Genomic DNA, 26,085 nt, shown 5'->3' with positions numbered 1-26,085 from the left:
TTTGGTGCTGTGTTAGGTCGATTTTAACAGGAGTATAACACCAAACATAAAATGAAGATGGTCCTGAAAAAACACTGATTTTTTTAAAGGGGTAGTTTTGAAAGACTGGTCAATGAGTTGTTGAGATGTCAATAATTTGATCTGGAACAGTTTTACAAACTCTCGAATAAATTTTGGAGCTAGGGGCCCAGGGGAAGCAATCCTTCACCCATCTGCAGAAATTGCCAATATTTCAGATGGTGAGATCTAACAAAGTAATAATGGAAAATGTCAATAATTGTGACATTTATTCTGTCCTCTGACCATCCTGTTGTACAGTAGGCCTTTTATAGGCCTCTAACTGTGTTTGAAAAGTTACAAGATGGCATTTTCAGCAGTGTACTTTATTCTCTCTCTCCCCCGGCTCTCTCTCTTTAATTCTCGGAGTAGCTAGCTATCGCCGATGGCATATCATCGGCATTATTCAAGATGGCAGCCTCCTATTCAGAGAGGTGGGAGTTTCCCTCATTTGAACATTTGTAAATATATTTTTAGATGTACAATTTGATCTATTTGTTGATTATTTTTAACTCGATTTTCATATTATTCTCTTTATATTTCAGGGTTTCGTCCTTTCAAGATGTCTTAAAAGGCCCCAAAATAGACGTCACCGAGCTGACAAAGATGTGTTTCAATGGTAAGCAGGTATTATTCAGTCCCACATATGCAAAATAATGCTGGACATGTAAGCTGCGTTCTAACAGTTATAACATTAACAAGTTAGTAGTAATCCATTCACCAATAACATAACCTCTTCCTCATCATAGGACTCCCTGTGTGTGGTGAAATAAGGTTGGCAGTGTATGGCTTATTTTCTCATGTTCTTGGGGATGATTTTTGTTATGCCTAGCCCCACTCACACAAGCATGCGAGGTTATTCATAGCTGCACAGACACAGTGCAGTTTCGGTCAATTCCGGAATTCCCACTCAGTCACTCAAGCATGCGAGGTTAGTTGTACTAACCTCGCACAACGCATGTCATTTCATAATGAATTTTGACGTTTTCATTCATCACACGAATGTGAGAGAATAAAACAAGCCAAAATCTTCTAAATTTATTAACTTTATTAATCTAAATCTTATCTAATTTAATTTTTTAAATGTGGTCGAAATTATTTATAAAAGTGATTTTTAACGCTTACCTCCAAATCCCGGCCAAGATACTCCATCCGATCCTTAATACTGCGGTGGAAAGTACGCAAACAACAATCGAAATGCAAATTTTTCCTATCGAACAGTCTCGTTTCAAGTCGTCGGCGCATAATACAAAATTGTACCAAAAAAAATCAATCATTTTTTTTTTTTAATGATATTTTATTTTCTTCCTTAAATAAGTTTCCAATCACAATTCATATAAATAAAGATTCTTTGCATGTATACAATAAATAAACAAACAAATAAATATATGATGAAAGGGGACTGAACGAGCAAGATGTCTTGCGAGTTCAGTCGGGAGACGAGAGTGGGATGATGAGGCTAGTTTATCGGGGGTGCAGACATAGGCGGCGCCCACCCCCCCCAAAAAAAAATTCATGTGTGGTCCCGCCCTAAAAGTTGGGTTGATAACTTTTTTTTTTTTTTCTTATCAATTTTGTTTCCTGCGCACTTTTCTTTTTTTATAAATTATTTGAAAGTAATGTCAGGAAATATTACCAAGCACATATCTTCACAATTATTTAATTATATTATGTATTTTAATGCCATGAATCATGGGTCGTACCAGCTGCGATTATTTTAATTTCAAATCCTGTGATATACAACATGTGATTATTGTTTTGATCAAATTTAGACAACTTTTTCATTCTATTATACATTATTCTTAGAGAAAACTATGTTTTGTTTTATTTCTGTACTTATGCAAAATATGAGTGGCATTGAGATAGCAATAACAAGCAGAATAAGGGACAATGTGTTTTACATTGAACTGCACATGTTTTGATTGTTGATACTTGGCCTGTGGCAGATGTCATCATCACCAAAAGGCATCCAATATGTTTACTATTTCAAATTTACCAGATTTTGTACAGGTTTCTAGGGGGTACATGTAGTGATTAGATGGGGGAGGGGGGGGGGGTAAGCTTGCATTCGCTAAATGATTTTTTTCTCTCTTGGATACCTCCAGGCAAGGCCAGGCCGAACCACAGTCAGCATTAACAATTACAAGGTGCTCTCAGCAATGGATTCTCATTCTACGCTAAGTGCACTGATCGATGTAGATACATGTATATCTAGTAATTAGCTAGTCTAAATAATTGTATCATTTCTCTGTCTAATTTTACTTGTAGGTGTTCCAGACTCTGCAGGAATGAGATCGGTTTGTTGGAAAGTAAGTTGATTCTTTCTTAACCCTCCCTCCCCCTTTGAGAAATATTTATGAATACATTACCAGAAGCTACTTGTAATTTACATTTGCATTTGCTTGCATGTCATCACAACATAATATGGAATTATCTCATAATTAGATTAACATTATTGCATTGATTATGGTATTTAACGACACTCCTGTTTTACACCCCACCATTTATTTTTTTATTTGTTTCAATGGAGCTTGGAATTACTACTGAAATAGATGCTCAAACTTTTTTCTTATTAATATATTCTTCTTTAAAAATGAAAATATGATTGTATCTGTTTTGTAGATCTTGTTAAACTACCTACCAGCAGCCAGAACAACATGGCCAGATGTGTTGGCAAAACAGAGGTATGTACAAATTTTTCAATTGATCTCTCACATTATTTTTTATTCTTTTTTTTTAGTAGAAATAGATTTCTCTGGAAAATCTTTTTTTGTTTCTGGAATGTCAATATTTTGATAAAACTTCTACTCTTCCTACACTATATCTGCCACTTCTTTCACTTATTCAACTACTCCTATTACTATCTCTGTTTGATAATAATAATAATAATAATGATGATGATGATGATGATGATAATCACATAATAATAATAATAATATGGACATCAGTAATGCACCGGTATCCATCATAAAAAGATGCTCATCGCGCAGTTGAGAAAGAAGAAGAAGAAAAGGACACTTAAAAAATTAAAAAGGAGAAGAATTATAATTACTTGCTTGTGTGAAAGTGGTGAGACAAGACATTTTGCGGATGTTATTGCTTAAAGGTCAATTCCACCCCAGAAAAATTATGATTTTCTTAAATAGAGAAAAATCAAACTAACAAAACGCTAAAAATTTCATCAAAATCGGATGTAAAATAAGAAAGATATGATATTTTAAAGTTTCGCTTATTTTTCACAAAACAGTTATATGCAAATGAGACAGTCGATGTTGTCCATCACTCACTATTTCTTTTGTTTTTTATTGTTTGAATTATACAATATTTCATTTTTTACAGATTTGACAATAAGGACCAATTTGACTGAACCATATAGTATGAAAACAATACTAATTCCACATGTTCAGGAAGGAATTAATCTTTGTTTCACTTGACAATGAGGAGAAACTTAGAATATTTCACATTTCATATAATAAAATACAAAAGAAATAGTGAGTGGATGACGTCATCAGTCTCCTCATTTGCATACTGACCAGGATGTACATATAACTGTATTGTGAAATTAAGCGAAACTTTAAAATATCATAACTTTCTTATTTTACATCTGATTTTGATGAAATTTTCAGTGTTATGTTTGTTAGATTTTTCTCTTTTTATTCAAATCAACTTATGATTGGGGTGGACTTGTCCTTAATGTTTCTGTTATTATTAGTTCTACTTTTGCTCTTGCTCTTTCCTCTTCATCTATTTGTTGCTTATGTCTTATACTTTACTTTTTTATGCCTCCTATTCTTTCACTGCTTTAATCATACTAGATTCCTTTCTCTTTCACCATCATTATCACCATTTTTACCGTCATGATCATTACCAGCATCACAATCATTGATTTTATCAGTGTCATCATTTTGTTCTCCTTTTTAGACAACTTTACAAAGAGTTTCTTGAAGAGATGATAATTCAACCTGGGTCAAAGGAATACAGTACTAAGAGAACAGATGTTACAATGGAAGATCACGTAAGACATCCTCAATTTAAAGGCAATTTGTCACTTTAGCCAGAATTCAAACGGAAACTCACTGCTCCATCTACATTTCTAATCATATAATTGCAAACTTTAAGGTCAGACACATATCACCTGTCCATCCATGCAGAAATCTATTTCTATAAATCTGATTCTACAAGACCATGAAATTTTTTAATATTCAGGATTGTAAATTCTTGTATGACTCAATTTGCGTACATACTTTGAGAATCCCCAAAAGAAAGAATTGCTTCTGTATTTGTATAAGCAATTGTTTATTATAATCCAACATTACATGTCAACTATAGGCATAAATTATTTATTTTCATGTTTTCAAAATGATTTATACTTGTTTTATTTTCAGCCTCTTAATCCCAAACCAGACAGCCAATGGTCACAGTACTTTAAGGATAATGAGGTTCTTCTTCAGATTGACAAAGATACTAGGTATGAAATACAAAACAGAATCTATAGCACTTGCCCTGTCTTACAAAGAATTGTAAATTCATAAATTCATAGATTTCTTGAAAATTTAGTGTGCTTATCTTTGTTTACAGAGAACTTTGTGAAAATTTCCTGGAGAAAAAATTGTGACATTGATGGATTTCCATATACTTGAGGTTGATGGGATCAATCGTAGCCCTTTGTAAGATGGGACCCTGGTTTACTTATGACTTTATCATAGTTTTATTATTGTAAAAAATATAATTCAAATCAAAATCTCCAATCTTTTAACACGATTCTACAGAATTCCGTTTACAGTTTATCGAAATATTTGCTATGATTATATTTAATTATAAACTTCTACTATTCCTTCCTCAATTTTTGTGTCTGTTGTCCACTGTTGCAGGAGATTACAGCCCGACATAGGTTTCTTCCAGACTGCTACAGACTACCCATGTAAGGAACTTGTAGATGCATCTACCACCCTTGAAACATTGAGGAAGAGAATAGAACACACCATGCTCCATTCAGTGGCTGTGGCAAAGTCTAGGGCTGGTATTACTAATGTAAGTTATTCAATGGGTTAATCAACCACTTGGTCTAATTCCTTCTTGTCTATTACCAATTGGTTTAATACCGGTTGTTTTTTTTTTCTTGATCATCAATGCCTCTACAGGGTCAAAGACGATTTTTCCCTTCTTAATTTGAGAGATTTAATACAATGATAGAATTCATTCATGGTAAATATGCATGATTCATTATAATAAATTAAAAATATATTAGTTTGCAAAATAAAAATCTATAACATTTGCTAAACTTGAAATATGTGGGAGGGTGAAATCAATTCCCCCTCTTGTAATAGCTTTGTCTGAAATCCTACTTAAAATAGGATTAAGTTATACATTCCAATATCATTTAATACATTTTAACTAATAAAATACTCCTAGTGATGTTGGTTCATAAAGAATGCAAACACTATGTTTGACTTTACAGATTTCACTGACAACATTACCCTTTCATTTCAGATGGTAACCTCAAAGAAACCAATGAAAATGGAATTTGGTCATGATACATTAGAAGAAGGTCAAGAAGCTCATTGGGAAGTATTAGAAAGAATTCTCTTCATCTATGCCAAGTTGAATCCAGGTCAAGGCTATGTCCAAGGAATGAATGAAATCATTGGACCTCTCTACTATGCATTTGCAGCTGATAAGGATTTGAGTTGGCGAGGTATGTATTTGATCTGTAACTCATTTTTGCTTTGAATGTATCAGTTTTATTCTGATCTTTATCTTCATTCCTTCTAATTGTCCTCTTTTAATTTATTTTGTTGTATTTTCTCTGCTTTCTTACTATCAGATGAATGAGGGATGTGTTCTGGTCAATGATTTATTCAAGGATACAGTAAAAAGGATATATATGTTTCACAACCAGAGCAACTTAGATTTGTCATAAACGAATACTTTGTTGATACAACTATCTCATAAAATATGAAGTAAAACATTTAATGACAGTTTGTATTTCATAACCTTCTCTTTTGTTATTACTAGTATTCCTGTAATATCTGATTTCTCTATGTTTTTTTTTTTCATATGTTTGCTTGTACTTTTTTTTCTTCATCTTATATTCTCTATTACTAGGCATGTCATAATTTTGTTAAAGGAGAATCCAACCTTGGAAAACAAAGACGACATGAAAATTTTGAAAGAAATTGGGCAAGGAATATGAAAGTTAGATTAACAAAAGTTATGGCTGTTTGAAAAATGACCACCATGACATCGTAAATCTCAAATTAGCAACTTGTAAGGCATTTATCCTCATTACTAAGCCCTTGGTCGTCTTTTTGCTTGCTTACACTGTCGTTCCGATGTGTATAATAATAGCAGGGCCCGCTGGGAGAACAGTTTTCTGAACTGAAGTGCCTACCCTGGGTGAATATACCATTATTATAATTATCATTATTAAAGGTCAAGTCTACCCTAGAAAAATGTTGATTTGAATAAATAGAGAATAATCAAACAAGCATTATGCTGAAAATTTCATCAAAATCGGATGTAAAATAAGAAAGTTATGACATTTTAAAGTTTCGCTTATTTTTCACAAAATAGTTATATGCACAATTTAGTCACATGCAAATGAGTGAATCGATGATGTCTCTCACTCACTATTTCTTTTGTTTTTTATTGTTTGAATTATACAATATTTCAATTTTTTAATATTATGTCAAAATATAGATTTTTGTATTGAAAAATTCAATATTTTTGCTTCAGCTGCCATAAAAAACCATAAAATGTTAAACAATGATAATTCCACATGTTCAGGGAGAAATAAAACATTTTTTTTTTTACAGGACAATGAGGAGAAAATTTGAATATCTTATATTTCTTATAATACAAAAGAAATAATGAGTGGGTGATGTCATCAGTTCCCTCATTTGCATACCGACCAGGATGTGCATATAACAATATTGTGAAATTAAGCGAAACTTAGAAATGTCTTAACTTTCTTATTTTACATCCGATTTTGATGAAATTTTCAGTGTTACACTTGTTTGATTTTTCTCTTTTTATTCAAATCAACTTTTTCTTGTAGTGAACTTGTCCTTTAAGCGCTATATAAATGTGGAATATTATTATCATTACACAAGCACCCATATTTTTTAGCATTCAGGTAAAAAAAAATCTCTATCACAACCTTTCTACCTCTACCACCTGCAGAACACGCAGAAGCCGACACATTCTTCTGCTTCACCAACCTCATGTCCAAGATGCGTGATACCTTTATCAAGACGTTGGACGACTCACCGACAGGGATCAACGCCAAGATGGTCAAACTGATGCAGATGGTGAAGCGTTGTGATGCCAAGATCTGGCTGCAGTTCCAGAAGCAGGATTTGAAGCCTCAGTTCTTTGCTTTCCGATGGCTGACTCTTTGGCTCACCCAGGAGTTCCCTCTTCCAGGTAAGAACTGCTACAAAGAACCTTGACATAGATTAAGCATCTGATGTAAGTGAAGTGTTGCAATGCCAAGATCTGACTTCATTTCCAGATGCAGGACCTAAAGCCTCGGTTCTTTGCATTCCTCATCCAGGTGAGAAACATTTCAAGTGTGTTTCAAAAGTGTTGTGACAATACCTAGAGATCTGGCTTCAATTCCAGAAGTAGGACTTGAAGCCTTGAAGCCTCTGATAGCTGACTCTCTGACTCACCCAGGAGTTCCCTCTTCCAGATAGACTCCACTTCAAAGAACCTTGACATAGATTGAGCATATCACATTATGACAGTGATAATGATCTGATTTATGTTTCCTTCTTTTATATCTTAGATGTTACCAGGTTATGGGACTCATTACTATGTGATGAAGGCAAGCCTGAATTTCTTCTATGTGTTTGCTGTGCAATGATTCTGTAAGTATCATTTATTTGTTTTATTTATTTGAACAATATTTTAATAAGGTGCCCTAAAAGCATAAAAAGCAAAACAAGTATAGACAAAATGTATGTGTAATACACTCACACATACTGATCTATCTTGTTATATATTGTAATTTTATGCATATTCTTTTTTTCAAATACCAAAACAGTTGTGCCAATTATCCATTCGACAATGTTTAACATTGCTATGTTACTTCGTTTGGTTATTCACATTAACAATAATGTTTAACAAACCATGCAGTTCCATGATGATAAACAAACTCTGATGACAGGAATTGTGAGTCTTTCTGTGTGCTTTGTACAAAGAATAAAAATTGAACCCCACGAACAAGGCAGAAATTTATTGTTTTATACACAATATGTTCAATATTTCATAGTAATTGGCATTAATTTGGTAGAGTATATACTACAGTAAATCATTGTCATTTTCTTATTCATTTCTCTGTTGATAAACAAGATCTCAGAAGGATATCATCCTTGAAGGAGATTTTGCTACGAATATAAAGATGCTACAGGTGAGTCTAGTGGGATATGATTGCCACTTGGTCTATGGATGTTATGTCCAGTATTGTCACTGCATTGGTCAGCGCCGGTCCTGATTCTTCCACTGCTCAAAAATTTTAACACAATGCAATGCAATATCACCCACCGGCCTAGCATAAATAATAATTTTAATTACTGGTGTAGTTGCTTATATGGCGCTTAAAACTTACTTGATCGGAAGACTCTAAATGCTCTACAGTAATGCAACATAATTACCCTGGCTTTAGCAGAGTAGCAAGATGTCAAGCAATAGAATATCTGCTGCTAAAAAAAAGTCTGTTGTGACAATCCTCATTGTGATGATATAGACATCATGTAGAAATATGTTTTTATTGGTTTATTACAGAAACTATTTTGAGACATCATGTAGAAATATGTTTTTATTGGTTTATTACAGAAACTATTTTGAGACTTTGTCAACCATACAGAAGAACTACAGATTATAAAATTATTTGTGACAACAATTTTCAGTTTGATACAGGATAATAACTTGTAGACAAAAAATGATAAAGAAAATACATTATTTTGATGAATGGACGATGTTTCAAGGTATACATATCTCATTCTCGGACTGAAAATTAATAGTGTCAATTGTAATGATACTCATTAGATATCAATTAAATCTTTCAAACTAAATTCTTTAAATTTTCTGTTACCAATATTCTTGATATATATCTAAAATGTATAAATTCCAATGATTCTCTATAAAATTTCCAGGATAGAATTATTTATGTCTTGTAATGTAAAAGTTATATGTGTGATATAATGTATTTGTTTTTGTCTCACCTACATAGCAGGTGAGACTGCCAGAGGCGCTCCACTTGTTAAAATTATGAATTCTTTTTTTAAATCCTTGTCATATTCTCTTTTTTTCATTCATATTTCTCCTTTTTCATTCATACTGTAGCACTTTCCAGCAATAGACATGCATGAACTACTGAAGAAAGCCATTGAAGTAAGAGAGTTCTGCTCATGATCAAAGCAATTCTGACAAACCTGGTGATGAGGTTGGCCATTTCACGCAGCACAGTCATGTCAGATGGACCTTTTTTATATTGACTGCTTGTGCAAGGTGTATTGTTGCTTGTTGCAAGACTCTTACGCTGTTCGGAATCCCTTGTACTGCTTTGATTGAGGTGCACAATTGGATGATGCAGTTGTCCTACATTCTTGTCAAGCAATAGATTAATCAGAGATGGAATGTACACTAGTCTCAAGACCAAATTTTCTTGCTAATGATCTTGATCTATGCTGTGCACCTGTACCAGTGGCACATCTAGGAAACAGCGTCCGGGGTCAGTGCTAATATTGTGCCCCTTTTAACCTCTGATGCTGGGGGTGTGTGCTGAAGTCCTGCCCATTCCAGCAGCTGACGCAAGGGGTAAGCATTAGAATGGCAACTAATCTACATTTTTTATGCGATGAGCTATTTTTGGGTTCCTTTTAACTTGAACCTTTTTGGACTCCATGAGAGCCACACCCAGGGAACATTTGTCTCTTGCCCCTACCCCCCCCCTAGATATGCCACTCTTATGCAATCACCCAAGTCACTTAAAGATTCTTATGATTCTGATCTTCTGGTGTGTACTCCATTTCTTAAATTTAATGATGAATTCTGAGAGCAACAAAAGGAAACAAGAAAGGTACACAAAAATATGAAACGTTTCCAGATACACATCAGCAAACTGCAGCTGAATGTTCTGTATGTGATGAAGCATTAAAATCAAAGTGCAATGCACGTCATCTGTATATTAAAAATTGTAACTATTGTAGCCTTAACCCCTCTTTCCCTACAAAATGACAAAATTGTCACAGTTGATACATTAAACCATAATAAATGTATTATGATTTCAGAGCCAGGGCCCTGTTGCATAAAAGAAACTTTGATGGTAACTTTGCTTTCCATTGGTAACTTCCCTGAAATCCTTGATTCTGATTGGTTGTTTAGATTGCTACCATGGTTGCTGCCAAAGTTTCTATAATAGTAATTTTTTGCAACTTGACCCAGATGGATGATAATTATTGTGTGAAGTATAAGAATTAACATTTTGGCTCCAAACATAGATACAGTTAAATCCACTTTTATCAGTATTGAATTGATCAATATGCACATGCGCATAGGTATAATGGGTGCTAATAAGTTTGAATGTCTGCTCATAGAAACATAGAGCCATGTAATGTGGGATGCAATGTGTGTGTATAATGATTTCCGTGAAAATGTGGACTGAATCAAAGCCCCTGTTATTGCAGATCAAAGAAAAAAAAGAAAGTATTTTAAGGATTGACATTAAAGTAACTACTAATTTTATTTAAGACAAAGTATAAAGTCACGAGTTATTCATTTTGGTGACTTTTGGTCTTAGATCAGATGACAATAACTAATGAATAATAACTGAACTAGTATGCAAAATTTGTTGCATGAGGTTTTTTTTTTACTTTTAAGTTGTACCTTTATTGTATAAGTTAGGCAATTCCATAAAATAGCAAATGTTTTTGCATATCAGACTTAATTCATTTTTATACTTTTTAACTTCATTTCATAATTTACTCAAGCCATAATGTTTGTGAGGTTTTGGATTAATTGGTTGTTGAAATCCAATAGGCTTGAAAGAGGGACACATGGTTCTAATAAACAATAGGTTAATGTATTTTTTTTCAGGCACAAAGTGATACAACAAATTTCTTTTTTCTGTGAAACTCAATCATCCGAATTTTAGTTTTGATGATGTTTTGTAATGCATCTCATAGTTTCAGGTCTTTATTTAAAAAGAAACAGAGTATATTACTTTCAGAACAGACTAAAAACACCCCAATATAAAGGTGACTGTTTTTCCCCCACATGTTTCTTCTTATTACACAGTGATATTGGTTTTGTTCAATTTCAAATCATACTGGTATTGTGATCAGTATAACAAATTTTGTTGTATTATACCATGACAAAAGGAAGCAACTCTGCTTTTTCTTCAAATTTGACTTTTCTTGAATGTGTATATTCTCTGTATGCAAGCTCTACTTGATGCTAAAGAGGAGTCACGTCACCCAGATGTCTGAAATATAGACATATAAAAAGCATGTAACTCTATATATTTTCCACATAGAAATGACACAGTTTCCTCTTTTGCTAAAAAGCTCATGACACGGAATTACTTCCTTTTATCATGGGACAACGGTGTACATTCAGTGGTCAGCGCGAGCATGCCAGCCTCCGATCAAAATGATCAAAGTGCTATTTTGCTACAGTATAATACAATGATTTTCCTATATTGTGTTACATTCACTACAATAATTGAGTAGTTGGTGCTGTGAATGTTGGGCACCATATTTAAATGAAGTATAATGCACATTAATAAAATCCAACATCATTGTCCATTTTCCAAATACCATGCCAGAGTATTTATGTGTGTGCATTTTGATCTATACAAACAAGTTACTCCGTTTTATATGCATGTACATGTATGCATTTCAGTTTTACTTGAATTTTACTCAATATATGCACAGGTGTGTACATACTCAGAATTAAAATCACTCTGTAGATAAAAATATGTAAAGAGAACAATTTATCTAAAGTGCCAAAATATTCAGAAATAAATGAATGGAAAACACAATACTTTCATGACAGTAAATATGATATAGTTTAGTTGGTAGAACTAATGTTGTGGGTACATTTATGATTTGTTGTACTTGAATAATTGTTTTAGATGTATTGTCTCATTTTTTGTCTCTCTCTCTCTCTCTATCTCTCTTTCTGTCTTACATGCACACTTAATCACTTACTTACTGTCATTCTCTCTCTTTTTCTTTCTTTCTTTCTTTCTTTCTTTCTTTCTTTCTTTCTTTCTTTCTTTCTTTCTTTCTTTCTTTCTTTCTTTCTTTCTTTCTTTCTTTCTTTCTTTCTTTCTTTCTTTCTTTCTTTCTTTCTTTCTTTCTTTCTTTCTTTCTTTTTCTTTCTTTCTTTCTCTTCTAACTTCCTCTCTATCCTTCCCTCTTTCTCACTGCCTCTCTCTCGTCCTCTCTTTCTCATGAATATTCATGATGAAATGGTGTAATGAGTATGATAATGAATCAAAAATTTTGCAAGGTCTTGCCATCTTATGTTTGAATGTGATATGTGAATTTATCAATCTTATTAATTTATTGAAAATGGAAACTTAAATTGTATCTATTATAACCCATAATTTTTTTCTAAGATATTTTTCAAATTTGTCTTCAATTCAAGCATATCATACATTCATACCATGCCTTCTAAGCTAGCTGTCAGCATTCTCATTTATTTTTTTTAGGTTTTGAGGTGAGCTCTTAAAACTGAAAGAGTGAAACTTAATCCCTATGCATTGGAAATCTTGCATTATGGATTGGGCACTGTACATGATGGGGGGGGGGGGGGGTCTAGACTCCTACCTGTAAACTAGTCTTGACTCTTGATACATCATACCTTTTAATAAAATATTTGAAGATTTGTTGTAAAGTTTGATACAAATGATGATGCCAATTGGGAATGTTTGAAGAAAATCTATGACCCTGTTTTCATAAAAGCAACACATTTGTGGTAGAGTATTGCATAGAGTAAGTTTATATGTTTATATTGCTTACATTCTATTGGGTTTGTTTTTTAAGACTACATGACCAAACTGTTGCATTGTCGGTAATGAATCGGGCACTGTTCTAGCAGTTCAAACCTTGGGCTGGTGCTATTCAATGTAACTCTTGAGTATCACCTTTAACCACCTGTCCTTCTATAGATCTACATGTATCAAGTTAGGATTTTTATCTGGTATTATTTGAAGTGTTCCAGACAAAACATATTGACATGACATAGCAACTTATATCTGACTCATTACATAGTATATTGAATGTTCCGTTTAGTTTGGAAACCCCATGGACATGGGCAATATTTTGTTTAATTTGAAATATGATTTGGGGTGTAGGATTTAGAAAGTCACCTTGCTGACCCCACCCCCCCCCCCCCTGGGTCCCCCACCCCTCCTTCCCTGCCAAATCAACCACTGGATTCTCCGTCCAAGATAGGAACTTGTCCATTTTTATATTGATGTGATAAAATATCTTGTACCCACTTGGTCTACTAGCAATTTGGTCTAATTGCTGCTTCATAAAACTTCTAATTATAACAAATTTGCAGTGATAGTTATAAGCTACTGAAATCCTTCAATGTGATTGGCAGATCTATTTTTTTTATAGAAATTGTGCATTTATTTTTATAACAAAACAGGAAAAACTTGTTTAGGGGGTGTTTGGAAATTCCTTGGGCCCTGGTACAACTATCATTTGGTCCAATATTCACTTGGTCTAATACATGTTTGGTCTAGCAGTCATTTGGTGACTGGTCTAATCTTTAGATGGTCTAATCTCCACTTTGTCTTATTATTTGGCAGTTTTTCACATGAACATTTGATTAAAAGAAAAACAGTTCATGTAATCATAGGTTAAGTTGCATTAGACCAGGTACATGTAGATATTAGATGAAATGAACCCAACTGGCCTGCAGGCAAAAAAGCTTACTGCCTAAATCATCAACATTAGATGAGCTCTAACACTGCAATGAATGGGGATTTCCAGGACTCTTCTGTGCATTTTGGGGGCTAAATTGCCCCCAAGGCCCCATTTAATTTTTCCCTGCCAACTGGGCATGAAACAAAACAGTTATTGGCCTAAATGGCAATTAGACCAAATGGTTAGTTATAGTATGCGATCATTCCAAACTAGGATTAGACTATGTGGGATAAGACCAAATGGTTGTATACCAAACGGTTTTAGACCAAACGGTTTTAGACCAGGGTCCCGTAACACAAAGGTAAGCAATTTATTGTACGCTTGATTTTCACGATTGATTGTACATTGCAGTCAATGAAATCAATCATAGAAAAATGTTCTGCAATCATTGCTAAGCTTTGTGGTATTTTACTGATAAAGTGGCTTATCCTCTATTTTTTGCATAGACACTGAAAGACAAAAATACACTAAGAACACACTAGGAGCCCAGTGTGTCAACTCAGTGTGCTGATTACCTTAACATTTCAATATAGGAAAGTCCAATAATTTATGTTATATGGAATACATGTAAAGTTATAAATTTGATATTGATCAACTAAACAAGATGGAATATTGATCAATGAAAACAAATTGATATTGAACAACTTCATGAGTTTGTATTACAAAAATATAACCTTGTTTCTGATGTGTTTTTTTTTAAGGAAAAAAATATATATATCTTGGATATTGGCACTCAGTACTTACAAATATTCATATTTCACTTGAATGATTCATCAGGCTTTGTTTTCTCAATACAGTAAGGCTCAAATTTGTATAACCCTAATTATATAGATTTTGATATAGGGATTAACAAACATTGCATTCACATTTGAGTTAACAGTTATTGATTTTCATTCAAAGACCAGATATCATATTTCAGTTAATGTTTCCGTTAATAGAATAAAAAATATTGAGAATCGAATTTAAAACAGAGCACCCTACAAGAGGTCACTTGTATAGTTCATTAAGCCATGTGTATTTTTGAACAGCTTTGTAAAATACCCTATGTACTGTATGCCTTGTAATAAAAATGTTGAGATTTATATTTGTGTACCTTTGTTCAAAGTAAATGGAAGTATATTTTATATTGTGTAACCATTATTATGCAGACAAAGCGAACCTCAAGTATTTTCATTATGAGATGTAAATGTACATTATAGTTGTTGCTTGGGAATATATTATAAGTAAATAAAATAATTTTAACAGTATACATATGTATTCATTATTCTGTGTGCATTTAAAGACATGGAAAGACAACACTTATGTAACAAACACAAAATAAATATACCTTATTGAGAAATGGTTACGGTAAAATGTTTGATATGAAGAGAAGAACACGTTGACAGTTTGAGAGAGAATTGACAAGGGTAATGAGCGGGAAAGGAGATGATTAGATATGTACTGTTATTTCATTTTTAAGATAATCTGAATTCGATTGATACATCGATTTCTTTTCTGTCCATTTTCCATCATCTGATCATCTTGTAATAAAACGTTTATTTACTTAAAGACAGTCACTAATGAGGTCTTATTTCATCATTCAAACCCACTTAAACCAACAATGATGCTTTGAACACCGCTAATCCCAACTAAGTGATCTATATCGTCTGCAATGCGCATCGAAACATTAAATTGAGCGCGGTTTATTTTACACGAAAACGATAATACGATCAATCGATCGCGATGCTCACTTTCCCTTCTCGGTCGCCTGCAAAATCAGTTATTCGTGTCCAAGGACGCCTTTTCGATTTTATTTCTGAATGGATATGTTCCTCCTTAAAATACTAATGGATTATGAATAGCACAATTATTATCAACACAATCAACAGATCTGTCAATTTGTCATGAACGGTTTGACATGAAAGAATTTAGAGTGATTTTATACACTCACTCAGAATCGTTGCTCAAAGACTGGAAATAGCTGCCTTGAAATTTTAAGTGTTCATTGATTTTGGTGGCCCCGGTGAAAAGGGGCTAAAGTGGGACCGGAAACCTAGCCGTCTCTGGCCGACCTTCTTGTCAAAAAGATGGGGTGAAAATCTATATTGGAGACCCACCGCCGCTTTTGATAATATTGGTTTAGATTTTGAAAACATCTAATTGTTCAGAGACTATGAACGAACCTTGAGTACAGGAAGAAAATACTCCACGTTTTTTTTTCATACAGCAGAGTCATTAAATAGAACATTGTTTGTTTATCGAGTTCGGTTGTTGTTTTTATTGTAGTTATTTGAGTGTTGTCCTTTTTACTGTTTGTTTTTTATCTTTCGATACACCGAAGGATAATGTGAGTTTTTTCCAACGATCTCTAACTTGACTTACCTCACATATGCATTATTAAAAATCAAGTTAAAGGAAAGAGGGTGAGTGAGAGAGAGAGTGAAAAGAAAGAAAACTAAAATGAATAAATAAACACAAAGAAAGGGAGAACGGAAGAAAGGAACAAAGAACGTGAGAAAGAAACAAAGGCCCAAAAGTGTTTAAAAGAGAAAAAGAACAAAAATGAAAGAAAGTAGTCACTAACTAGATTTTTTTTGCCTCTTTTTCTACTCCCATGCACTTTTCTCGTGATAGTATCAATTTTTTTTTTTCATCTAAGCGCTTTACGGGATATTTTCCTTGCATTTCTATATTCATGCAAGATAATATTCAGCAAGATGTTGAATAAAACTGATAAGCGTTATGATTGTGGGACCAAATTTCTACCTTTTTACGTACCATCAGTTCGATGTATCATTGGATAAGAATATAATGTGCATAAAACATACAATCTTCTATTGAGATTGTATAATTCAACCCAGGCACTTAAAAAAATAGAACACATCTCACGTCTTCTATAAATCCGTACTTATATAGATAGTGCAGAAAGATATATTTATATTTTATTTGGAATGGTCTATTATGATAGATCGTTATTGGTATTATGGAAATATCTGAGGAAAGTGGGAGGCTTTCTAGGTAGTTAATGAATCCCGGTAATGAATATTGGTAACAGAACTCTAATTATTCGTGCTAGACTATTTTCAAAGTGTATTTATTTAATTTTTCAACGACAAACAAGCTTGTCCATTTGCTAGAGACTGGGGAGAAAGGCCGAGAGAGAGGGGGAGGGGAGGGAGGGGGAGAGAGAAAAGAAAGAGAAGGGACTATATGAGATGTAAGAGTTGCAAGGGCAAAAAAATGGAACGCAATTTAAAAAAAGTCTGAGATGCGGCCCGTTTATTTACTTTATTTACTTTATACATTTGAATATCCATTAATGAAAAAAAAGGAAAAATGAATAAAGAAAATATTATAAAAAAAAACATCGAAAGAAAGTAACGAACAAAGACACAAATATAATTATTACAGAAAGGGAAAATAAGTCAAAGAAAATTAGAGGAAAAAAGTTATACAGAGAGAGAGAGAGAGAAAGGAAGGCGAAACAGACAGATTCAAGAAAGAGAAGAGACATTTTGCTTGAAACTATGAGGCGCCGAATGTACCATTATTATATAGAACAATTATTTGTTATATAATCATTATTTATTAAATAATAACTATTATTTATATATAATTTACATTTTATTTGTAAATAACTACTATTATATAAAATATCATTTCTAATTATTTATATATAATTCCAAGTAATACTTCATTATTTGTAAATAATAATAGTTCGACATTCCATTATTTATAAATAATGATTATTTGTTTTTCATTATTTATAAATAATGATTATTTGTTTTTCATTATTTATAAATAATGATTATTTGTTTTTCATTATTTATAAATAATGATTATTTGTTTTTCATTATTTATAAATAATGATTATTTGTTTTTCATTATTTACAAATAATGATTATCTGTTTTTCATTATTTATAAATAATGATTATTTGTTTTTCATTATTTATAAATAATTTGTTGAGTTTTCCATTATTTATAAATAATGATTATTTGTTAAATAATGAAAACGTCTACTTCATTATTTATAAATAATTTTTTCGAGTGCACCATTATTCTCATTATTTATAAATAATCATTATTTAATGTTCGAGTTTTCCATTATTTATAAATAAAGATTATTTGTTAAATAATGAAATATCTACTTCATTATTTATAAATAATAATTTTGTTTCAATATCCCATTATTTATAAATAATCATTATTTATAAACAATTTTTACAGTTTGCCATTATATACAAATAATCATTATTTATATACAAATAACCATTATTTATTAAATAATGCCATTATTTATTAAATAATGCCATTATTTATTAAATAATGCCATTATTTATTAAATAATGCCATTATTTATTAAATAATGCCATTATTTATTAAATAATGCCATTATTTATTAAATAATGCCATTATTTATTAAATAATGGAAAACTCGCTATAACATGCAAATGTGGGACCGCCCATGATATGAATATTCATGATGCGATTTCCTTTTTCGTGATTTTTCTTCACAAATTTTTGTCCATTTCCTCTTCATAATGACATTTCTTGAAGCAATTTTCTAGGGATATGGTCTGATTGTAATATTCTTCATTTTCTATATAACTTCGTCTTCGTAGAAATATCAAAAAGTGTAATTTTATATGATTTTTCCTACAGTTCACAATCCCCATAGGCGCGCGTGTACGGTAGGGACAACCGGTGAATCGACGGAGTGCTCTTCATCGAAATACTACGTTGGTTGGTCCCCGGAAGTGGCGGGCGGAATTTAGCCCGAATCCTCGATGGAAGTCGATCAAGTGCATATGAGCTGAGAGAGTGAAATATCAGTGTACTTGTACAGGCCCTTCTACTTTTTATAAATATTTCTTGTTGCTTTTTTTGTTAAGTTAATTTTTCCTGGTGTAGAAATAAGTTTCAGTTCTAATAATGCACTTCAAATACATTTTGGAGTGTCTGTTTGAGGCGTTTGGGGCGATTTCACCCTGGCCCCAAAATGCTCGCAACGACAATACGGGGGCATGATGGATGACCCCTAATTTTTTAAAAACTTATTTTTCTATTGAAAATTATCACAAAATTCACCAAAAGTGTGCACGAAAGCCTTCGTATTTCACTTTTAAAACTCCAAAAAGTGCCCAAATGACAAGCTTGGTCGCTTCGCTGTGTCGCTTTCAACTTGAGAACGTTTACGCGTCTGCTTCCCCCCCCCCCTCCTCCGAAAGAAATTCTGTATACGGCCATGCTCTAAAGAGCCTGGCACATTGATTTATGTATACTTCATTTTCATTATTTTTATCTCATTATCATCATGGCCTTACGCAGAATTTTTTCCGGGGGGGGGGTGGGGGGAGCAGGACGCGCGTAAACTTTCTCATAAAAATCTTGAGAAAGCGAAGCGACCAAGCTTGTCATTTGAGCTTGGTCGCGTCGCTGTCTCGCTTTCAAGATTTTTTTGAGAAACTAGCTGCCCCCCCCCCCGGTAAAAATTCTGTGTAAGGCCATGATGATAATGTGATAAATATAATGAAAATGAAAAGTACATATAAATCAATGTGCCATATGCTCTTTTGAGCATGGCTGTTCACAGAATTTCTTTCGGGGGGTGGGGGCAGACGCGTGTAAACGTTCTCAAGTTGAAAGCGAGACAGCGAAGCGACAAAGCTTGTCATTTGGGCTTGGTCCCGTGGCTGTCTCGCTTTCAAGATTTTTTTGAGAAAGTTTACGCGCGTCATGCTCCGGCCCCGGCCCCCCTGGAAAAAATTCTGCGTAAGGCCATGTTGATAATGAGATAAAAATAATGAAAATGAAAGTATACATAAATCAATGTGCCAGGCTCTTTAGAGCATGGCCGTATACAGAATTTCTTTCGGAGGAGGGGGGGGGGGGAGCAGACGCGTAAACGTTCTCAAGTTGAAAGCGACACAGCGAAGCGACCAAGCTTGTCATTTGGGCACTTTTCGGAGTTTTAAAAGTGAAATACGAAGGCTTTCGTGCACACTTTTGGTGAATTTTGGTGAAGGGCCTGTACAAGTACACTAATATTTCACTCTCTCAGCTCATATGCACTTGATCGACTTCCATCGAGGATTCGGGCTAAATTCCGCCCGCCACTTCCGGGGACCAACCAACGTATATAGTATTTCGATGAAGAGCACTCCGTCGATTCACCGGTTGTCCCTACCGTACACGCGCGCCTATGGGGATTGTGAACTGTAGGAAAAATCGTATAAAATTACACTTTTTGATATTTCTACGAAGACGAAGTTATATAGAAAATGAAGAATATTACAATCAGACCATATCCCTAGAAAATTGCTTCAAGAAATGTCATTATGAAGAGGAAATGGACAAAAATTTGTGAAGAAAAATCACGAAAAAGGAAATCGCATCATGAATATTCATATCATGGGCGGTCCCACATTTGCATGTTATAGCGAGTTTTCCATTATTTAATAAATAATGGCATTATTTAATAAATAATGGCATTATTTAATAAATAATGGTTATTTGTATATAAATAATGATTATTTGTATATAATGGCAAACTGTAAAAATTGTTTATAAATAATGATTATTTATAAATAATGGGATATTGAAACAAAATTATTATTTATAAATAATGAAGTAGATATTTCATTATTTAACAAATAATCTTTATTTATAAATAATGGAAAACTCGAACATTAAATAATGATTATTTATAAATAATGAGAATAATGGTGCACTCGAAAAAATTATTTATAAATAATGAAGTAGACGTTTTCATTATTTAACAAATAATCATTATTTATAAATAATGGAAAACTCAACAAATTATTTATAAATAATGAAAAACAAATAATCATTATTTATAAATAATGAAAAACAAATAATCATTATTTGTAAATCATGAAAAACAAATAATCATTATTTATAAATAATGAAAAACAAATAATCATTATTTATAAATAATGAAAAACAAATAATCATTATTTATAAATAATGAAAAACAAATAATCATTATTTATAAATAATGAAAAACAAATAATCATTATTTATAAATAATGGAATGTCGAACTATTATTATTTACAAATAATGAAGTATTACTTGGAATTATATATAAATAATTAGAAATGATATTTTATATAATAGTAGTTATTTACAAATAAAATGTAAATTATATATAAATAATAGTTATTATTAAATAAATAATGATTATATAACAAATAATTGTTCTATATAATAATGGTACATTCGGCGCCTCATATGAAACAAGTTCTTCGGACTTATATTGTTATGCAGGGGCGGGATCCGGGTAATTTGATAGAGGGGAAGATGACTTAAAGGTGGTGCCATGCAGTAAAGTTCCTCAATTTAAATAATAATGATCCAGATCTCTATCCTTGCTTTACAGTCTTCCCTTTCTTTTCTTCTTCTTTTCTTCTTTTCTCATAAAATCATAAAGGCTGTGAATAACTGCCCCTCGCCCGCCCCTGTTGCACTGCCGATGATCATACGCATAAATATATATATTTTTATCATTATTATTGTTCAAGCAAGTAGCTTTCTCATGCGGGTAACATCTGCTACAATCAGTCGCTCGATTCAAGCATCCGCCAGTAATCCATTTCTCAATCTGCTGATTAATAATTGATTTTTAATCCAATGCCAATTTTCAAGCGTTTTGACTCGTTTCACCTGCTAGAGGCGATGCCATCAGCTTAACCCTATTAGAGCCGGGTTATTTAGACTCATCTTGCCGGCTGCCGGAGGGGGTGGGGTGAAACCTGCCATCTGAGATCCCGGCCGTCGATCGTCCATGATGGCTCTTGTTGGAGGGAGGCTACCTTTCCTAAGGCCTAAGAGATTTACAATACATGCACCCAGCGCCAATATCAGTTCTAACCTTTTCATAAAACTTCTTAAACTTACAATAACAGTTGAAATGTACTGGAATCCTTCAATCTAATTTGCTGCTAGTAATTTGTATAGAAATAAGTCTTAGTGACACGGGAATGGTCCATTGACTACACGTTCGAGACTAAAATCGGCACGCCTGTCACTGTCTTATGAATCTACAATTTTGTTTCGTCAATAATATCACTCCGAAGATTTTTTAAAATTGTCGTCAATCATGAATTAATTACGAAAGTCATGCATTTACCAAATGTTCTAATACTCAGTTCTTTGTAAAGATGCCCGTTTTAAAGATTATGTTCGATGGCATATATCAAAAGTGCATTATATTAATTTCCTTTATGTAATTTATTGTTATCTATACTTCTTTATATATTTTGTTATAATGTCTGCTTATTAGAGGCCAAGGGAATTATTTTTGTTATATAAAACAATTGAAAAGAAAATCTTCATGGTTTTCGCAAAAATTGTTAATGATTATTATGTTTCTCTCGATTTTCGGTTTTGTTAAATCAGCACGACGTCAGAATGGACTTTCTCTATTTAACAATAAAATGTAACTTGCGAACTGATCATTAATGATTACGATTGTGATTTAAATTACAAGACTTTTTGCCTAAAACAGCGCTCCGTCGTATATTATGCACGATATTTTTCATGAATATACTGCATACCAAATCGTGTATCAATGGTATTTTATTCTCAAACAGTGTCACACACATTCTTAGGAGATTTGAGAATTTTTCCTATTCCCAGTGAATACATATAAAGAAAGACTGTTAAGGTAGACTGTCGCCCCTCTTCTTAAAAAAACATAAATACAGATATGGGGATGGGAGAAAGAAAATAACGGCATATGTATTTTGCCTCCTTCTCCAATCCCTTTGCATTTATTTTACTGCTGGTTGATATCATTAGCGTAATACTTTGCTACATGATCTACTCCCCGTTTTGATTTCATTTATACTTTTGTTGAATTGTTGACCTCTATAACCGGCATATACCAGAGCATGAAATATTGGAGAAGAATCAAGACGTGTTTCAAATTGATAATTAGCACGGCGTCTAATCTCTACTACCTATCCCTCTTTAGTCCTAATACTTCAATTAACAAACATTCCAAACCAATGTTAAAATTCTTTTCAAACTCAAGATCTTTCGAATGATTTTACTGGCAGGGGGTTTTCTTTGGTCCTGAGGTAGCTTTTGTACTCCCCGTCAGAGCATGTTCCTTCGGTTCCCTTTCTCTTTTTTCGTCTGGATATATTAAAGTGCGAGAACTATTAGCATTTGGGGCTTCAGTCTGCGTAACCTGTCAAGATGATATCACATTTAAACAACTGATTGACAGGGTAACGTGTGCGGGGAAACAATCTATTCATGACATTAGGTCGGTCGATACGTGACCAATAACCCTGCTAGAACCATTGTCATGTTCCATTTAGCGATGAAGTCAATTGAGCGACTAGCTTTACGTACGCATTCTATGGCGTAGTTCCAGTCCACGCCACCGCCAAGGAGGCGCCACCGGCTTGCTCTTCTCTTATTCACCTATCTCTCTCATTCCATAAAGACTTCAACTATCAATACAATAGGAAATCTGTTTTACCCCTCCTCCTTTACACATTTCCTTTTCAGCTCCTCAGACTTACCTCCATGCCTCACTAGTTCGCTTTTAAAAATCATTTTGTCACTTTCTTTGTTCTTTCATTTCGCTCCCATCCTCCGCATATTTTCGTTTCTAAAATGAATTCAAAAGGGTTTAAGTATCTAGGTTCTTTTATGGGGTTAAATCATTTAACCGGAGATTAAAAAGGGGAGCAGTGGTGTGATAGGATATTGGTTTGTGAGGTCTCGATGGTTCGAAGCTGGCAGGTGACTGACAGGTAGGGGGTCTTTGTTGCACCCCTAATACCACTCCCTTACCCCTCGTCAATCCTCTCGTTGGTGGTGATGGGGGAAACCATGCTCTATGTTTAATCCGCTCTAATGAGCTCTAAGCCTTTACTTCTTGTCCAGTTTTCGTCGCCTTTTGTTCGATTTGTTGGGCTTCACCCCTTTCACACTAACTTTATGATGGAAGGATGGAAGACAAAAGAAAGAGGATTAACCTCCTCCATTCCGCCTTAAATATGGAAGGATAGAAGAGAGAAAGACAGATATAATAAAGGAAAACATCCTTTTATCATCCATAAGAATATTAGAGATGGGGCAAAATGTGTTGAACTGATAGAACATTGGAAAAACAGATCATGGGAGGAGAAAGATTTAACAAAATATGTAACAAAAACCACAGAGCTACTGGGAAAACATACAAGAAAATTTACAGACTGCATTAAAAAAAATGCATACAGTTAGTGTTTCTTACATACAACGAACACTGATGAATCTGGGCTTGCCATGGATAGCTGATGGGTCATGTTTTATATTTTTTTATTTCACCATTTCATGTTCCTTTGCGAAATCCGGAACATTGACATAAAATGAGACTGTACTGAACGTTTACACTCTTAAAAAAGGTTTACCCAATATTTGATAAAATGGGAACATGTATGTTAGTTGGGTAAAAATATACCAAATATTTTGTAAATTTTACGCAATGTTGCATTGAAATTTACCCTTAAAACCTGCATTTAGCCCAATATGGGGTAAGAAAAAAATTCCCAGCAAACATGCATGTTCCCTTTCTACCCAATATCGGGTAAAAATTTTGCTCGGTGTTTTTAGAGTGTAGATTAATGTTTAAAACATTAAGGATCATAGATTTGATGGTTCATGGCCTACATTGCACTGTTTGCATGGAGCTGAAAAACATCTGTAAAAAAACAAGCTCCATCAAAACAAATGCCATGTATACAAATAGCTTGCTTTTCAATAAAATAAAATATAAAAGTATAAAAGAGGAAACTGCAGCGTAAACAACATCGCCAAATAGACAAGATAAATATCAGATCTTTAAACTTATTTATCGCAGCTTACATTACTATAAAACGATTTGCGAAACTGCGTCACTAATTGCCCGAGCCGTAAAAATGTGGGACCTTTATTATACCTTTCCAATTCAAACTTTCAAAGAGCATTAAATTCTAGTCAATAAACATCTCTCGATATCTGAGACCTCAATCCATACCAAGACTGAAAGGGAAATGTTTTATGGAGTTTGAGAGGGGTGTGACAAAGAAAAGGGTAGTGGGATGCCACACTCGGGGACCTAAATGCTTGAATAGATCGAGGAAAGCAGACATGACAACGTATGATTTTGGGAAAGGGCTTTTTTTCGCTTTCAGAAAGGAAGAAAATGAGTCTCAACAGGCACAAATTAATTGCCATCCGGGGAGCCAATTGCTTCAAAAGGAGATCGGCTTTATTTTGAAAATCGAATTCTCAGGGTGTTGGAAGAAAAAATAAGATACTAGAGGATTGATGAGGTAGTCAATATTGGTTGATTAATAGAAGGGAAAATTGAGGGGTATCTAGAACCGACGACATCTCATTTTGACAGAAGTATTGATTTAGTGTATACGAGGATAGATAGCGAAGGGCTATGTCTGCATTTTTTGTTCTTGTGACAAAATGATATACAATATCGCAAGAAAACAATATCATTTCGATGATGCTATTAAACTAAAATATGTACGGTAGATAAATCGTTTATTCTTCGATCAATCAACCGATCAATTAATCAGATAATAAAAGCTTTTGGTCATTTTTATTACCCCCAATTATTGTAAAATGGAAACAATTTTATTATTATATAGAAACAATTATATTCTATATGAATGAACATTTATAAGGAATGTATCTTAATTCGTTCATATTTTTGATATTTTTTATCTTTTACTGATTTTTAAAATATACTTTTAAAAACCCTGTTTTGTGGATATTTTGAATTATTTTCAGTATTGACATGTCTTTTCAGATCAAGTGCTGGACCTTCATGTGAGTGTACTGAGCTATCACGGTTTGAGATTACATTCGTCAAAAAAATATTTTATTAAGGTCTGTTTTAGATCACTTTCTCTACACTAATCGTTTTCGAATTACATTTACAGAACTCTGTTCTGTCCAAGAATATATATATATATATATATATATATATATATATATATATATATATATATATATATATATATTTACAACTTGTTGATTTTATGGAAACAATAAAAAATTTCGTCAAAATTGTAATGCAGTACTTC

General features: G+C 33.2%; 1 protein-coding gene across 1 annotated transcript; it reads left to right on the top strand.

Moving 5' to 3' along the window:
* Positions 1 to 441: 441 nt before the first annotated feature.
* LOC129278069 (TBC1 domain family member 13-like) lies at positions 442 to 13,995 on the top strand. The gene is made up of 12 exons (XM_054914286.2): positions 442 to 491; positions 603 to 676; positions 2,326 to 2,366; positions 2,680 to 2,741; positions 3,979 to 4,072; positions 4,443 to 4,525; positions 4,929 to 5,088; positions 5,548 to 5,752; positions 7,240 to 7,482; positions 7,847 to 7,928; positions 8,413 to 8,470; positions 9,406 to 13,995. Exons 1-12 carry the CDS (start codon positions 469 to 471, stop codon positions 9,472 to 9,474), a joined length of 1,194 nt encoding a protein of 397 aa, XP_054770261.1. The 5' UTR covers positions 442 to 468; the 3' UTR covers positions 9,475 to 13,995.
* The last annotated feature ends 12,090 nt before the right edge of the window (positions 13,996 to 26,085 follow it).

Source organism: Lytechinus pictus, chromosome 15 (genome assembly GCF_037042905.1).
Source record: "Lytechinus pictus isolate F3 Inbred chromosome 15, Lp3.0, whole genome shotgun sequence".
NCBI classification, from domain to species: Eukaryota; Metazoa; Echinodermata; class Echinoidea; order Temnopleuroida; family Toxopneustidae; genus Lytechinus; species Lytechinus pictus.
Note: the sequence above shows the minus strand (reverse complement) of the source record. Positions and strands in the feature narration are given on the sequence as shown.

Bases quoted from the DNA above. Each gene is read 5' to 3' on its own strand.
- LOC129278069 (XM_054914286.2), top strand. From the start codon at position 469: ATGGCAGCCTCCTATTCAGAGAG. The intron at 492-602 runs GTGGGAGTTTCC...TTTATATTTCAG, and splicing joins GCAGCCTCCTATTCAGAGAG to GGTTTCGTCCTTTCAAGATG. The intron at 4,073-4,442 runs GTAAGACATCCT...TTTTATTTTCAG, and splicing joins ATGTTACAATGGAAGATCAC to CCTCTTAATCCCAAACCAGA.